General features: G+C 38.4%; 1 protein-coding gene across 3 annotated transcripts in view; it reads right to left on the bottom strand.

The window, feature by feature from the left end:
• The window catches only part of ift70 (intraflagellar transport 70), a 93,794-nt gene that overhangs the window by 9,117 nt on the left and 68,010 nt on the right, over positions 1 to 16,667 (bottom strand). For 2 of the 3 annotated variants that reach the window (XM_073060833.1, XM_073060835.1), the window contains exons 13-15: positions 14,431 to 14,507; positions 9,029 to 9,239; positions 4,459 to 4,488 (exon numbers count right to left, since the gene is read on the bottom strand). In XM_073060833.1, coding sequence (XP_072916934.1) covers positions 4,459 to 4,488; positions 9,029 to 9,239; positions 14,431 to 14,507 — 318 coding nt within the window. The remainder of the gene's footprint in view (positions 1 to 4,458; positions 4,489 to 9,028; positions 9,240 to 14,430; positions 14,508 to 16,667) is intronic. The other variant, XM_073060834.1, reaches the window with a different exon arrangement.

Raw genomic sequence — 16,667 nt, 5'->3', positions numbered from 1 at the left:
AAATAATGCAATGAACAACTCAGACATTTAAGAATCACAATTAAATTAAGACACATAGAAATATATCAAAATTTTCCTAGGAAATACATAATGCTCAGATGATTATTTCCTAAATGATTACAGATGAGAAAAAATTGTTTCTATAATGAAGACTATGTACACGATTAATGCAACATTTACTAACAGCATTTCTTTATCTCTGTACAAGGCACAGTATAAGAATTTATTTTACAAATCAGGATATTAATCCAGTAACGAGAAAATATAAACCTTCAGCCATCAACTTCAGAAACAAAATTGAACTAAATAAAGCAGGGGGATGGGTGGAACATTTTTCTTAGTTGCTAAATTCTAGAGAGCGTTGGAATTGCAGTGAAACTAGGTAGCTAAAGGATTGGGAATTGAATAAAGAGAGGGGAATGGGAAAAGTGGCCCAAAATAATTGAGCAAAACAGTGATATTGGTCTTTTATGAATGATTCCTCATCTGATATTATTGGGTGACAGCAAGAAGGTGGGTATATATGGTAGAGCAGAATTGGAAGATGAAGATGCCACAGTGTCATGATTTAGCACAGTTTGGCACTAAATGGTAGTGTACAGGTTAGAGAGACGCTGTTACAGCTCAGGGTAGAGTATGGCAGGGTCAGCAAGTCTGTATGTTCCCTCCCATGTGTGTGTGGGTTTTCTATGGGTGCTCTGATTTCCTCCCACAGTCCAAACATGTATCAGTTAGTAGATTAATTTGGTCATTCTAAATTGTCTCGTGATTTGGCTAGGATTAATTTGGTGGGTTGCTGGGCAGTGGGCTTGAAGGGCCTATTCCGTGCTGATTCTCTAAATAAATACACATCTTTGTGCTAAGCAATGACAAAAATATCAGTACAGTATGGCCAACTGATAAAGTGAAATGGGATGGAAACCCATCTTTATTGGCTCTAATAAAAAAATATAATTGGTGAATTGTTTTGAAATTAGTATCTAATCAAAGTATACTAATATTTAGTTTTATCGTGAAGTATTCTAACTAAAATTGGGCCACGTACTTTTTTTTTACAAGTGACTACTAAAAATAATTTGATCATATATTTTGGCATTTAATATAAAGTGCTACATAACAAAGAATGGGAAGTGGGATTAGACTAGTTAACTCTAGTTAAGAGCCTGCACAACTGTTGTTACAGTGTGTTTAATAATCTTTTTTAATGATTAATATACTTGATTTTAAATGGAGATTGCTAATAAACATTACAACCCAATTTAATCAAACAAGGGAAACAAGAAGTTTGAGCTGCAGTACCAATTGACTTTAGAATTAAAAATCTTTATAACAAAAATAATGCACAGGGAGCTGTAATTCCCTGTTTGGAAGATAATCTAAGTGAATGCCAACTAAAACATCACATTAAAGTTACTGAATCGAGAGGAATGCCTAAAAATTTCATAACTGCTTGTAATAACTGAAAGAAATAACTGGTAATAACTAAAGAATGGAAGATAGACAATTAATAATTACAGTGTATAGTTGATCGCTGTGTTAGGCGTGGGGGATTTGCTAGTAAATAGTTCATATTACAATCTTCAGTAATATGAAGTCCTGTCACTCCCACATAAATTCAGTGAGAGTGAATTTTATTTTGTAGCTCAAATTTTTGCATTGTGATTTGTTATTTATGTCAAGGCAAATTTCTGTCACCTGGATAGCCTTTACACAGGAGTCACTGGTATTGGGTAGTTAACTACTAAAAAAAACTGCCACCTCAACTGGCTAGCAAATAAGTTTAACCAATTCTTTTTTGAAATAAAATATTATAAAAAGGAACACACACAAAATGCTGGAGGAACTCAGCAGGACAGGCAGCATCTATGGCAGAGAGTAAGCAGTCAATGTTTTGGGCTGAGACCTTTCATCAGAACTTGAAACAAAGGGGAGAAGTCAAAATAAGAAGGTGGGGGAGGGGGAGGAAGAAATACAAGTTGGCAGGTGATAGATGAAACCGGGAGAGGGGAGGGGGTGAATTAAAGTGCTAGGAAGTTGACTGGTGAAAGAAATAAAGGGCTGGAGAAGGGGGGAAATCTGATAGGACAGGAACACCAGAGGAAGGTGACGGGCAGGTAAGAAGAGATGGTGTGAGAGTGAAACGGGAATGGGGAACGGTGAAAGTGGGGGGGGGGATTTACTGGAAGTTTGAATGACCTCCTTCAGCACTGTATTGACCTCATCCTCCCAATACACTTTACACATTTCAGACATCTGCTACAGTGTCTGTGTATCCCAATGTCACCTCTCTATTGTCTCTTTGAGGTTTGGGATTAATCTTATCACTAACCCCCGACTCCCTTCTTTGTGATCAGAACTATACAGGTCTGACAAGCAAGCCACTGATAAGCACAGAATGCAGTGTTTGACTACACAGGGAACCCCCGCTTGCAAACATGTTTCATTGTTGAAACCTGTTCCTAAACTGAACATACACTTCACATCATTGTTACAGCAGCTTGAACTGTTAAGAAGAAACATTCTAGTGTCAGTAAGTGCGTTAGTATGATATACTTAATAAAGTACTTGAAAGATCAAAAACTGAGCACACAGATCTAGATAATTCACATTTACTTAAGCCTCAGTAAAACAATTGGACGTGATTTGTCTTGCAGTTAATTCCAAGAGCTAAAATCTGTCAACCATGCAAAAATGTCTTTCCAATTGTTTTTGTTTATACAGATGATCCTGTTTGCAAGAATGAATAGTAGGCAGTGGTTCTCTTAGGCTCTACTCCCTAATACTTGCACTATAAAGTGCGTACTTTGGATAGCTTAATAAAGCGGAGCTTTGAAATGGTTTCTTAAATAGCCATTTGTAAGTACATGCAGCGGTACATTGGGAAGTGAGCTGTACTTCTCTGATGTTTAGTCAAGGCTTTCTTCTCTGCTTGTTTATTGGCTGGTTCAAAGACAATCTTAAAAGACAATCTTTCAACTTCATCTTTTCTGTTCCCACATCACACATGAAGTAATTTTTGTATCATGTTCTTAATTTCATATAACTTTTGACTAGAATCATCAATTAGAATGTATTTTTTCAGAATCCTGTAGTTATACAGTACATGTTATATTGCTGTGAAATTTAAGTAGATCGTTAACGTTTTCACTTTCACATACCTGAGATTTACTTCCTGTGTATTAAATTTCTAAATATTTTTACATTTTATTACTTTATTGGTACATAATATTTCAAGCCAAACTACCCTTCTAAAAACATGTTAAGGGTTTACTAAAGCTACTTGCCAAGTACTTCACGCAACTTTTATCTGATATAACGTAAACCACTACATTTTACACCTGATGATAGGTATAAACTATAGTAAATCAAAATAATTATTTAGGTCAATGATATAATGATACTGAAGCCCATATGGTAAGACTTTACAGTGACAATTTAGCTTAAAAAATATTGCTTGAAATGTAATTAAAATCCCATAACATAAACTGTACGCACTCTGAAATAAATTATTAATACAGAAAACCGACTAAAATATTATATAAATACCTGAAAAGCTACTTTTAATCAATTTGCATAACTTAAATAGTTTAAATAATGCAATTATTTTACATATAATGGTTAACAAAGTCTCCCTTAAGTTCTATCCGGTGGATGTTAGCAAAATAGACCTCAAATTCTGCTTTACAACAATTTCATGAGTTAATCAAATTTGTTCTGCCCCCCACCCTTACCCCCATCCCTATCTATTATTTTAGTCTGGTTCTCTTTCTCTCTCTTTTTCCCCCCTCACTATAATCTCTCCCCCAGCCCTACCCTTCTTTCTCTTTTATTTCCCATAATACTCCACCTTCCCCCTAGCCCATTTCCCTCCAGCCTATCACTTCCCAGCTCTCTACTTTATCCCCCTCCCCCCACTTCTTATCCCCCCTCGACCATCCCATGTTACTTCACTCCTGATGAAGGGTTTCGGCCCAAAACGTCGTTATTACCTCCTCCCATAGATGCTGTCTGGCCTGCTGAGTTCTGCCAGCATTTTGTGTTTTTTGTTAAAAAGTCAAATTTGCAAAAAAGACCTCAGTATAAAGTTTAGCCTAAGATATTGCAAATTTACGTTATTCATTACAATAGATACTTAATAACAGAGCTCTTCTTTTGAAACAAAACCAACAGTTCTCACTGTCACTTTGTTCCATTAAACTGCAATGTTAATTGTCACTGTAAAGAAAGATTTTTGCTATCACAGTCGCCCAACCACAGAACTGCAGGTGTAAAATTTCCAGATAAAGCAACATAGGGTTAATAAGCATAATAAATACATTTTAAATGTAGCATTCCCTTGCAGAATTAATAAAATTGGGAATTCATATGCTATCTGACCACTAAAGCAATTATTTACTAATGACTTTTAATGTTGGCACAATTCTAAAACAAATCTGATTACAATGGACTCTAAATTACCTGCAATTTTGCCATGTTCAAGTACAAATCCTGATGAAATATAGATGCAATATTTTAAGAAAAATCTCCCTTAAAATGTGACAAGTAGAAATTACATTTTACTAAAATTAATTATCTTTATGAAATTTAAAGAACATACATAATTCTTTTTGCAAAAATGTTTTACAATTGATACTGTATTATGCAAACCTTTTAATATATTAATTTCCCTATTGCTAACCTAAAACGGCAGATGAACCTTTTCCAAAGGAGATGATAATAATCTAGACCCATGCAGAATCTAGTATTTACATTAGTATTATCAAGCAATTACGACTAAAAATATTCTGAGGGAATGTGCAGTTTTGGGTCCCATATCTAAGAAAGGATGTGCTGGCTTTGGAGGGGGTCCAGAGGAGACTTACAAGAATGATCCTGGGAATGAAATGGTTAACATATGAAGAGTGTTTGATGGCTCAGAACCTATACTCACTGAATGGTGGGTTGGGAGGGGAGGAATATTATTGAAACCCACTGAATATTGGAAGGTCTAGATCGAGTGGATTTAGAATGAATGTTCTCATTACGGGAAGAGTCTAAGACCAAAGTGCACAACTTCAGAATAGAAGGACATGTCTTTGACACAGATGAAGAGGAATTTTAGACAGAGAATGGTGAATCTGTGTAATTCGCTGTCACAGATAACTTCAGAGGCCAAGTCATCAGGTATATTTAAAGCAGAGTTGATAGGTTTATGATTATTAATGTCAAAGATTACAGGAGAATGGGATTGAGAGGGAAAGTAAATTAGCCATGACTCAATGGGCTGAATGGCCTAATTCTGCTCCTGTGTCTTATGTTTTTTATCTTCACTGCTCAGCTTTCCAGCAGCAGCCAAGGCATGAACAAATCCTTTGAACACTTTATCTGGTTTTAGCTCTCTAGATTATGTCTGTTCCAGTATTTAGCCCACTCTTTGTCAACTGCATTTGGGCAGTAAAAATATGTTATGTAGTATTCAAATACACACAGGACCAGATCAGCTGGCTTTACTGCACAGGGAATAAACAAGAACAATGCACTACAAAACAACATTTCTGGGCCAAAGAATTAGTGAAAATTGATGCTGATATGTAATTATTTTGGTTGAGTTTTTATTAAAAGAGAATGATACATGGAAAATGTAAAACTCTAAATTGATTGAGAGATGTTATAAGAAATAGAAAGGAAGATGTTAGTGCTGTTGGTTAAATTAAAAGTACAGTATTCAAAGTCCAAAACCTAACTGATACATAGTGTCATAGACTCAGAAACTACAGCAGAGATAAAGGTCCTTTGGCCCATCTAGCCTGTGCCAAACCATTTAATCTGCCTACTCCCATTGACCTACAGCAGGACCATAGCCATCCATACCCCTACCATCCAAAACCCTATCTTCTAAATATTGAAATCGAGCTCGCATGCACCTCTTGCGCTAGCAACTCTTTCCACACTCTCCCAACTCTCTGAGTGAAGATGTTTCCCCTCATGTTCCCCTTAAACTTTTCACCTTTAACCCTTAACCCATTACCCCAATTGTAGTCCCACCCAATCTGCTGGCACTCACGCATCTATACCACTCATAATTTTGTATACCTCTATCAAATCACCCCTTAATCTTCTTATGCTCCAAGGAATAAAGTTCTAATCTATTCTAATCCAATCTATTCTTTCCTTATAATTCATGTCCTCCAACTCACAGCAAAATTCTTTTAAATTTTCTTTTTACCCTGTCAACCTTATTTACATCTTTCCAGCACCAAGGTGACCAAAACTGCACCCAATACTCCAAATTAGGCCTCACCAATGTCTTATACAACTTCAAAATAACATCCCATCTCTGGTACTCAGTACTTTGATTTATGAAGGCTGATGTTCCTAAGGGTTTCGTTACGATCCTATCTGACTGTGCTGTCACTTTCAATGAACTATGGACCTGTATTCGCAGATCTCTTTGTTCTACCGTTCACTGTGTAAGACTTATCCTGATTAGTCCTGCCAAGGTTCCCTATATTGGTTATCTTTACCTTTTATTCTGACAAGCACAAACAAGCTTTGTACTCTCAAAATTTCACTTTTGAAGGCCTCCCACTTACCAAGTACCCTTTCTGCAGAAAGCAGCCCGTCCCAATTCATACTTACCAGATCCTTTCTGATACCACCAAAATCAACCTTTCTCCAATTTACAATCACAAACTGTGGACCTTACTTATCCTTTCCCATATTTACTTTGAAACCAATGGCACTATGATCACTAGATGCAAAGTGTTCCCCTAAACAAACTTCTTTCATGTGCCAAGTTTTATTCCCTATAGCAGATCAAGTATTGCACACTCTCTTGTGGGGCTTCTATGTACTGATTAAGGAAATTTTCATGAACACATTTGACAAACTATCCCATCTAGTGTTTTTACAGTATGGAAGTCCCAGTAAATATGTGGAAAGTTAAAAATCACCTTCTTTAAGAACCTTACACTTCATACAACAATCTGCGATCTCTCTACAAATTTGTTTCTCTAATCGTGTGGACTGTTGGGTGGTCTATAATATAGCCCATTAATGTGGTCATACCTTTCTTATTCCTTAATTCAACCCATAAATCCTCACTAGATGAGTTCCCCAGTCTGTCGTGACTGAATACTGCTGTGACTTTTCCCTGACTAGCAGTGACACCCCTCCTCCTTTAGTCTTTCCCACTCTGTTGCATCTAAAATAACAGAACCCAGGAATACTCAACTGGCAGTCCTGCCCCTCTTGCAACCAAGTCTCACTAACGGCCACAATATCATTCTTTCATGTATTGATCCATGCCTTGAGCTCATCTGCCTTTCCTACAACACTTCTTGCATTAAAATATATGCAGCTCAGAACATTAGTTGCACCATGCTCAACCTTCTGATTCCTGACTTTGTCTGAGGTCTTAAGAACATCTGTCTCCACAACCTCTCCACTATTTGTTCTGGTACTCTGGTTCCCACCCCACTGCAACACTAGTTTAAACCCCTCCCCCCCGCCCCACTGTGCTGCACTTGCTAACCTTCCCATTAGGATATTAGACTTCCTCCAGTTCAGGCGTAAACCATCTTATTTGTACAGTTCTCACCTTCCGTGTTAGAGGGCCCAGTGATCCAAAAATCTGATGCCCTCCCTCCCACACCAACTCCTTAGCCACATGTTAAACTACATGATTTTCCTATCATAAGATGCCCTTGTGCGAATAGCATATTCCCGGGTGCAGGAGTACATGCTGAGGGACACAATGATCAATAGTGCAGTCACCACAAAAGCTCTGGGGGATGAGGGTGGGTGGAGGACAAAAGTCTAGGGTCCTGCCATCACTAGAGACCAACGGGCTGGGTCCTGTGTAACAGCCTCTCGAGCACTTCATAGATGTAAGAGAAGGTAGTTATTAGGTGGTACAATGAATGGAAAAAATGACATGTACAATTAAATTTGTGTCTAATCTTCACCACCTTGCTAAGTGTATTCACATGGTTAAAAAGATTTACCATTTTTTTTTGGAGAAATTGATGTGTCATTAAAAAAACAGAAAGATTAAAAGATACATATTTAAAAATAGGTAACAATGAATATTTTAATAGGTACACTTAATAACGCATATAAAATGATCTTACTTTTAAAAATGTATTTCTGTCATTGAAATTAGACCGACGTTGCAATATTAAGTCAATCCTTAAACAGTGTAATTATATTACTGTCTAAAAATTCACTTATTTTAGTATGCTTATCATTATCTATCAAATTTTATTAAGTTGCAAGAACTTGATTAATTTGATGATATGCAACTTTTGGTCACTACATTCATTAGTCTCTTACTTTTTAAGAATGTGGTAAAAAGTCAGAGACTGATGAATTTCATATCGTGTAAAATGTACATTCCTATTAATGATCTGAGTATACTGCAGCATGAATTCAAGATCATGTGTTAGACACACAATGAAACTGGCACCTGGTAGGTACAACTTGTAACCAACAAACGGGAAAAACAGCATGTCATTGAATTGTTTTCACATAAGGACCGTCAACACAAGATCATGGGTGGGTATTCAATAACAAACTATTTCTAATTGATTCAATAAGGAATCCGTAAAGGTTAGGGATTATACCTGATTTGTATTTGAAAAGCCTTGATCACACAGTTAGTAGGGACACTTCCAAAAGGACAACCATAAAAAAAATCTTGCGGTGATCAATTGACCAATGCTGTTCATGTACTAGTTTTGCTTTTACTAAGTTTTAAAAAGAATTAACTAAAGATAAACTGAATTAGGTGATTGAGTGCTCACAGTTTGAGCACCTGTCAGTTCATGTCAGGATAGATATATTGTTTCTCTCAAAAGTAGTTTAGTTATCAGTAATAATCTTAAACATCAACTGCATACATATTCATGATCAACTTTTAATAACTAAATTCATTTTGTAAATTGTGTTGTTTGATGACTACAGAATTGAAATAATAAATGCTTAATCATAAGGGACAGAATGACAGTTAAACTATTGTCCTTAAAACATGCAAACATTGGTATCTTACGTTATCATAATGTTTTTTCACAATTGGCTCATAGAAGCCTATTGCCTCTTTATACTTGTTCTCTTGCATGAAGAGAACATGGGCAACATTCAGTTTCCAAACATCGTGCTCATTGCAGAACTCCACTGACTTTCGGAAGATTTTCTCAACCATTTGATAGTTTTCCAAATTCCAATAGATTCGGGCCTGAGCCATAAGCACTGGAATGTACCTGAGAAAATACATTCCATTAGGTTTTTAATAATGAAGGTGCAAACTTAATACAACAAATGTTAAAAAAGCTAACAGATCTCTTTTGTATTATTTCTATTTTATAAGCTTGTAAAAATACTTCCCAGGGATATTGGATCATTCATTTGGAGGAATGTCACCTTACACTGATCCTTCATTATCAAGCAAACTGCAAGTTTGTCTGTAATATGACAATGACCCAGTGTGAGAAATAGAGTCTTGCATTCTTCCCCCTTTATACTTTCCTTCCCTTTCCTCTTTATTAAAAAAGTTTTATTGTACATTTTAATTCTGACACAAGGCTTTTGACCAGAGACGTGATCTCTGATTTTTTTCTGACCTATTTCCAACATTTTCTTCTTTAATTTTGAGAAGATATGCCAGTTACCAATGATACCTCTTTATAGCAGGAAGAAGTTTATCTAACCACTCCATTATGCAGATCCTGCCCAGCTCTCAGTAGGTTCGGTCAATCAATGTTTCAAAAGTAGTCTTGTGCATTCTGAGCATAAGCTTATCTCACAAGAATCACATCAAAAATCAATGCAGGGGTATCTGAAACCTGGACCCCTTATTTCCCTCAAGAGCATAAGAAATAGGAACAGGCAACCTGGCTTGTTGAGCCTGCTCTGCAATTCAATGAGATCGTGGTTGATCTGGCCATGCACTCAGCTCCACCTACCTGAATTTTCCCCATAACCCTTAATTCATCTGCCATGTAAAAATCTAATTATAAGTTAAATATACTTAATGAAGTAATCTCTACTGCTTCTTTGGACAGAGATTTCTATAGATCCAAGACTGTCTGAGAAAAGCAGTTTCTCCTCATCCTGGTCCTAAACTTATTTCCCAAATCGTGAAGCTATTTCTCCTAGTTCTGGTCTCACCTACCAGTGGAAACAACTTTCCTGAATTTACATTAACGTTTACATCGTGTACATTAACGATCCCTTTCATGATATTTTACGCTTCTATAAGATCCCCTCCTATTCTTATGAATTCTAGTGAGTATAGTCCCAGGCAAGTTCATCTCCCCTCATTGCCAGAATCAATCAGAACATATCATTCCTCAAGTGAGATGCAGCCTCACCAGTACAATGTAAAGTTGCAGCATAAACTCCCTGCTCTTATTTGGAAGAAATAATAATTCATAACATCACCAGAGTATTTTTATTCCCCAATATCTGGTGGAAGATAAACAGACAGACAGACATACTTTATTGATCCCAAGGGAAACTGGGTTTTGTTACAGCCACACCAACCAAGAATAGTGTAGAAATATAGCAATATAAAACCATAAATAATTAAATAATAAGTTAATCACGCCAAGTGGCACAAAGAAGCTGTGTTTTCCTAGAAATTTTATTTCAGGGTCTAGTAACTGGGGTGGATAATAAAATGCTGGGAATTGTCCAAAATAGTTCTGTTTGCAAATATAGATTGACAAGCTAATTTTGATAATTACTGGTTAATTTAAAAGTTCATTTAAATTGCCATTTTCTAAATAATCATGAAAATACCATAGACTTTAGATCAAAGGAAGTATGTCAGTAGTTTTATTGTATTTAAATCAATATTAAATGGATTGACTTTTGGCCAGAGGTTAAGGATAGCTTTCCACAGATGACATTTCCACACTTTAAAATGATGTTCTGGAGCTAATTTTATTCAATGTATCACTAATTTAGTTTTAAACTAAGTGAGTGGTTGAATTAGCAGTAATTTTGAAGATGAAAGAAAGCTACAAAGGGAAGGCGGAACCACCAGCTACTGAAGTCCATATGTTAGTACTGCAGCACATCTGCTCTGTAGTTCTACTGCTGGACTCTACACTGTAAAGCAGCAATACCTTATTGCACTGAGTACAGATATTAGATACACTTTATATCTTGAGTGATGTTGTCAGTTTTCTTTAAAAAGGTGTGATGGGCAAACTGAGTTTGAGATGGGGTCCAGAATTGTCCATATGAGAAAAGAGAGAGTGAGAGTATGTGCAAGAGAGTGTGAGAGACAGTGTGTGAGAGAGAGAGGATTTAATGTTATGGTTCCTCGGCTGATTGTTTACCTTTTCTCCAAGGACACTTTGCCTGCTTGTTAAGATTCCTGCAGAGACAGCAGGGAGGAGCCGGTTGATGGACAGCCGGTGTCCAGCATGTGGAGATAAAAAGCAGGTCTGCTAAGACACAGGCAGACACACCACGGGACACTGAACGAGCTTTGTGCATCCACGTGAAGGTGGGGGTTTTGGAGGATCGATTTGGGGAAATCGATCAGTGGCTCACAGTGTGAGAAGGTGCGACCGGTGGGGAACTGTTTGTGTGTCCACCCTTGCCTGGGTGGCAGGTCCACCACTGAAGAACGGTCATACGTGGTATGGTCATAGTCGGTGACCACAACAGGAAGACAACGGGAAGATCAACGGCAACAGCATCACCTCTCTCTCTCTCTCTCCAACGATACTCAAACAACTACCTCGACCTGAACTAAACTGAACTCTGCATCATATCGTAAGACTGTATCCATTTACCCCTAGCTCTGAAAGAGCCTGGTTTTGGTTCCTATTTCCACGCTTCTGTATATATCACTGCTAACCTGTTTCATATATTTGCATTTTATAGTACTGTATTGCTTAGTTTACTAATAAACACTATTAGTTTACGGTAATAGCAGACTCCAAGGTGTTTTCCATTTCTGCTGGTTCTTAACCCGGTCATGGGGCACGTGACAAAGGTAAGAGAAGATCAAGTTGTAAGAGGAATGCCAGCACAGCCAGGAACATGACCCCAGAATTTGTTGTCTGAAATGTGCTTGCCTCTTGTGAACTGGTTAGTTTTGTGGAAATGCACTGACAGTGAAGCTTATAGGGATAGTGGGAGAAGAGTGGCCGAAAAGGTTAGTGCAGCCCCAGTGATCCCTGCAGCAGTGGAATGTGAGGAATGAACCAGGCTGAGGGTAATCCAACACATTGATAAACTGAGGGAAGAAGTGGAATATGGAGTTCAAAGTTATATATGGAGAGCAAGGTGACACAATTCAATCTGAGTAATTATTCTCTGAATACAAGTAGATGTGCTACTATGGAACAAACAACCAATTAGGAAACAAGAGATTACAAGCGATTATGGTAACATAGTTAAGTAATGATTGTTGTAATGCTACCATCAAGGGTACAATTTTGCTGCTGTCTGCAAGGAGCTTGTACTTTCTCCTTGTTTCTTCCGATGCTAAGGCTTCCTCTCACATTCCCAAGACAAACCTTTATTAGATTCATTGGTCAGATGGGTGTAATTGGGCAGAGTGTGCTCTTTGGGCCAGAAGGGCCTGTTACAGTGCTGTACCTATAAATAAAACAATAACATTAACTATTCAGTTATTAGCTCTTTACAGAGGAGCTGACGAAACTGATCAACTGAAATAAGTTTACAACACAAATGGCAAGAAGTGATGATTATTCTTAACAGTAAAGTACATAGTGCAGCAAATACCATAGTGTGCTCCTTTTCAATATGAACTATTAATATTAACATTAAGGGAAATTAAAAAGGGCTGGATTGAGAAGGTGCTGTGGAAGTGAAGTGGTGAAAGAGTGACCCCTTTTGAATGGTAAAACTGGAAGAAGTAGTCAAGATATGTTTCATGATAAAAGAAATTTGCACCTAGCAAGAGATTATAATTCCAATGGGATCATCTTCCACTGAATTTCATCCTAGAAAAAAAAACTAAAACAGACAGACATACTTTATTGATCCCGAGGGAAACTGGGTTTCGTTACAGCCGCACCAACCAAGAATAGTGTAGAAATATAGCAATATAAAACCATAATTAATTAAATAATAATAAATTAATCATGCCACCGACAGAGAGTCTAGTTCCAACCCCACAACATCACTGGCCTTGCGAATGAGTTTGTTGATTCTGTTGGTGTCTGCTACCCTCAGCCTACTGCCCCAGCACACAACAGCAAACATGACAGCACTGGCCACCACAGCCTCGTAGAACATCCTCAGCATCGTCTGGCAGAAGTTAAAGGACCTCAGTCTCCTCAGGAAATAGAGACGATTCTGACCCTTCTTGTAGACAGCCTCAGTGTTCTTTGACCAGTCCAGTTTATTGTCCATTCGTATCCCCAGGTATTTGTAATCCTCCACTATGTCCACACTGACCCCTTGGATGGAAACAGGGGTCACCAGTGCCTTAGCCCTCCTCAGGTCCACCACCAGCTCCTTAGTCTTTTTCACATTAAGCTGCAGATGATTCTGCTCACACCATGTGACAAAGTTTCCCACCGTAGCCCTGTACTCAGCCTCATCTCCCTTGCTGATGCATCCAACTATGGCAGAGTCATCAGAAAACTTCTGAAGATGGCAAGACTCTGTACAGTAGTTGAAGTCTGAGGTGTAGATGGTGAAGAGAAAGGGAGACAGGACAGTCCCCTGTGGAGCCCCAGTGCTGCTGACCACTCTGTCAAGCGCACGTACTGTGGTCTGCCAGTCAGGTAATCAATAATCCATGACACCAGGGAAGCATCCACCTGCATCACTGTCAGCTTCTCACCCAGCAGAGCAGGGTGGATGGTATTGAACGCACTGGAGAAGTCAAAAATCATGACCCTCACAGTGCTTGCCGGCTTGTCCAGGTAGGCGTAGACATGGTTCAGCAGGTAGACGACGGCATCGTCAACTCCTAGTCGGGGCTGATAGGCGAACTGGAAGGGGTCTAAGTGTGGCCTAACCATAGGCCGGAGCTGCTCTAGAACAAGTCTCTCCAGGGTCTTCATGATGTAGGAGGTCAATGTAAAATTAAAATGTAACTTCCATAAAAGAGCTGCATTTATATAGCATTTTGAATGTGGGTAAGTCTAAGAATGCTTCATAGAGCCATAATTTAAGAGACTGTATAGCACAGAAGACCACGTTAAGACCAAAAGGTTGGCTTAAAAGGCAGGTTTTAAGGAAATTCTTAGGAAACAGTACTGAGGTGATGGGGCTTAAATCAAGAATTTTAGAGACGGGTCCTTGGTAGTTGATAGCACGACTAAAAGAAAGAAGGGAAAGAGTAGAAACACTCTGCCCTGTTGTCCTTTTGTCAAGGAACATTCATACATCCACATCTGAAAAGCAAATATTAAATTCCAATCACATATTTCAAGGATTTTGCTAAATGTAACTCACTTCTCAAGTACTTCATCATACTCATTAAGAGCTTTTTTCACAGCTTCATCATCTCGAGTATGTCTTGCTTCCTGTACCTGGAAGTAAAGTAAATGTTCATGTGCACACATTGATCATATTTCACTATCATTTCATTTTCTCTTGCAAAAAAATTTTTTTAGTCAGAATTGTCAAAGCATAGAAACATGACTGATATTTCACCTCCAGTAGGGTGTCAAAAGCTCACAAATATTTTCATTTCGCCATTGTTATTGTTTGAAGTGAGGAAAGTGAGCAACACACACAAAATGCTGAAGGAACTCAGCAGGCCAGGCAGCATCTATGGAGAGTATAGTCAACGTATCGGGCCGAGACAGTTTGAATTCTCATAGTGTACATCTGTTTTCAGATTGGGTATAATTCTTGTGTATTAAAAAAAAGGGAAGTTCTTTTATAATTCTTTTGCACTTAGTTTTGCTATATGTACTCAGTTTAGAATTAGTTATTTTTTTCAAGGTCTATCAGCCACATTCTATTGGAACAGGAAAAGCTTGTGTCCATGGCTAAAAGACAGATAGAAGAAGTCAAAAATATGTAATCTCTATGATTAGAGTTTTAAGCTCAAAGAACACCACAGCACAGAAATAGGCCCTTTGGCACATCTAGTCCATGCCAAACCATTAATTTGCCTAGTCCCATCAACTAGCACTCGAACCATACCCCTCCTTACTTCTCCCATCCAGGTACCTATCCAAATTTCCCTTAAATGTTGAACTCGAGCTTGGATCCACCACCTGTTCTGGCAGCTTGTTCCACAATCTCACCTCCTTCTGAGTGAAAAAGTTCACCCTCATGTTCTCCTTAAAAAATCCATCTTTCACCTTTAACCCATGCGCTCTAGTTGTGATCTCACCTAACTTCAGTGGAAAAAGCCCGCTTGCATTTTCCCAATCTGTACCCCTCATAATTTTATACACCTCTAGCAAAGCTCCCCTCTATCTTCTACTTTCTAGGGAATAAAATCCAAAACTATTCAACCTTTTCGTATAACTCAGGTCCTCCAGTCCTGGCAACGTCTTCATAAATTTTCTCTGCACTCTTTCAATCTTATTTATATCTTTCCTGTAGTTTGGTGACCAACACTCCACACAGTATTTCAAGTTAGGGGGAGTAGGCCTCACCAATGTCTTATACAACTTCAACATAACATCCCAACTCCTGTACCCAATACATTGATTTACAGAGGCCAATGTGCCAAAAGCTTTTATACCTGTAATGCCAGTTTCAAGGAATTATAGATCTGTATTCCCAAACTCTCTGTTCTACCACCCTCCTAAGTGCCCTACTGCTTACCGTGTAAGACCTGCCCTGGTTAGTCCTCCCAAAGTGCAGCACCTCACACTTGTCTGTATTAAATTCCATCTGCCATTCCTCAGCTCTTTTTTCCAGCTGGTCCAGATTCTACTGCAAGCTTTGACAGTCTTCCTCGTTGTGCTCTATACTGCCAGTCTTGGTGTCATCCATAAATTTGCTGATCCAGTTTGCCACATTGCCACATCCAGATTGTTGATACAGATGACAAGCAGCAATGGAGCCAGCACCGATCCCTGAGGCACACCACTAATCACAGGCCTCCAGTCAGAAAGGCAAGCAACCACCATCACGCTCTGGCTTCTCCTGCAAAGACAATGTCTACTCCAATTTACTACCTCATCTTGAATGCCAAGTGACTAAACCTCCTTGACCAACCTCCCATTCGGGACCTTGTCAAAAGCCTTGGTAAAATCAATGTACATAACATCTACTACTTTGCTTTCATCAACTTTACTGGTAACTTCCTCAAAAAACTCTATAAGATTGGTTAGACATGACTTACCATGCACAAAACCACATTGACTGTACTTAATCAGTCCACTGTCTATTCAAATATTTATATATCCAGTCCCTTACAATACCTTCCAGTAACTTTTCCACTACTGATGTTAGGCTCACCAGCCTGTAATTTCTGGGCTTATTCTTACAGCCTTTCTTAAATAACGGAACAACATTAGGCATTCTCCAATCCTCTGACACCTCACCCATGGCTAAGGATATTTAAATATCTCTACCAGGATCCTGCAATTTCTGCACTAGCCTCCCACAGGGTCTGAGGGAACACCTTGTTAGGCCCTGGGGATTTGTCTCATGACAGCAAAAACCTCCTGTTCTGTAATCTGTATACGGTCCATGCCTTTGCTGCTACTTTGCCTCACTTCTAT

The sequence above is a fragment of the Hemitrygon akajei genome, chromosome 11 (assembly GCF_048418815.1).
Source record: "Hemitrygon akajei chromosome 11, sHemAka1.3, whole genome shotgun sequence".
NCBI classification, from domain to species: Eukaryota; Metazoa; Chordata; class Chondrichthyes; order Myliobatiformes; family Dasyatidae; genus Hemitrygon; species Hemitrygon akajei.
This window is presented reverse-complemented; position numbering and strand designations above follow the sequence as displayed.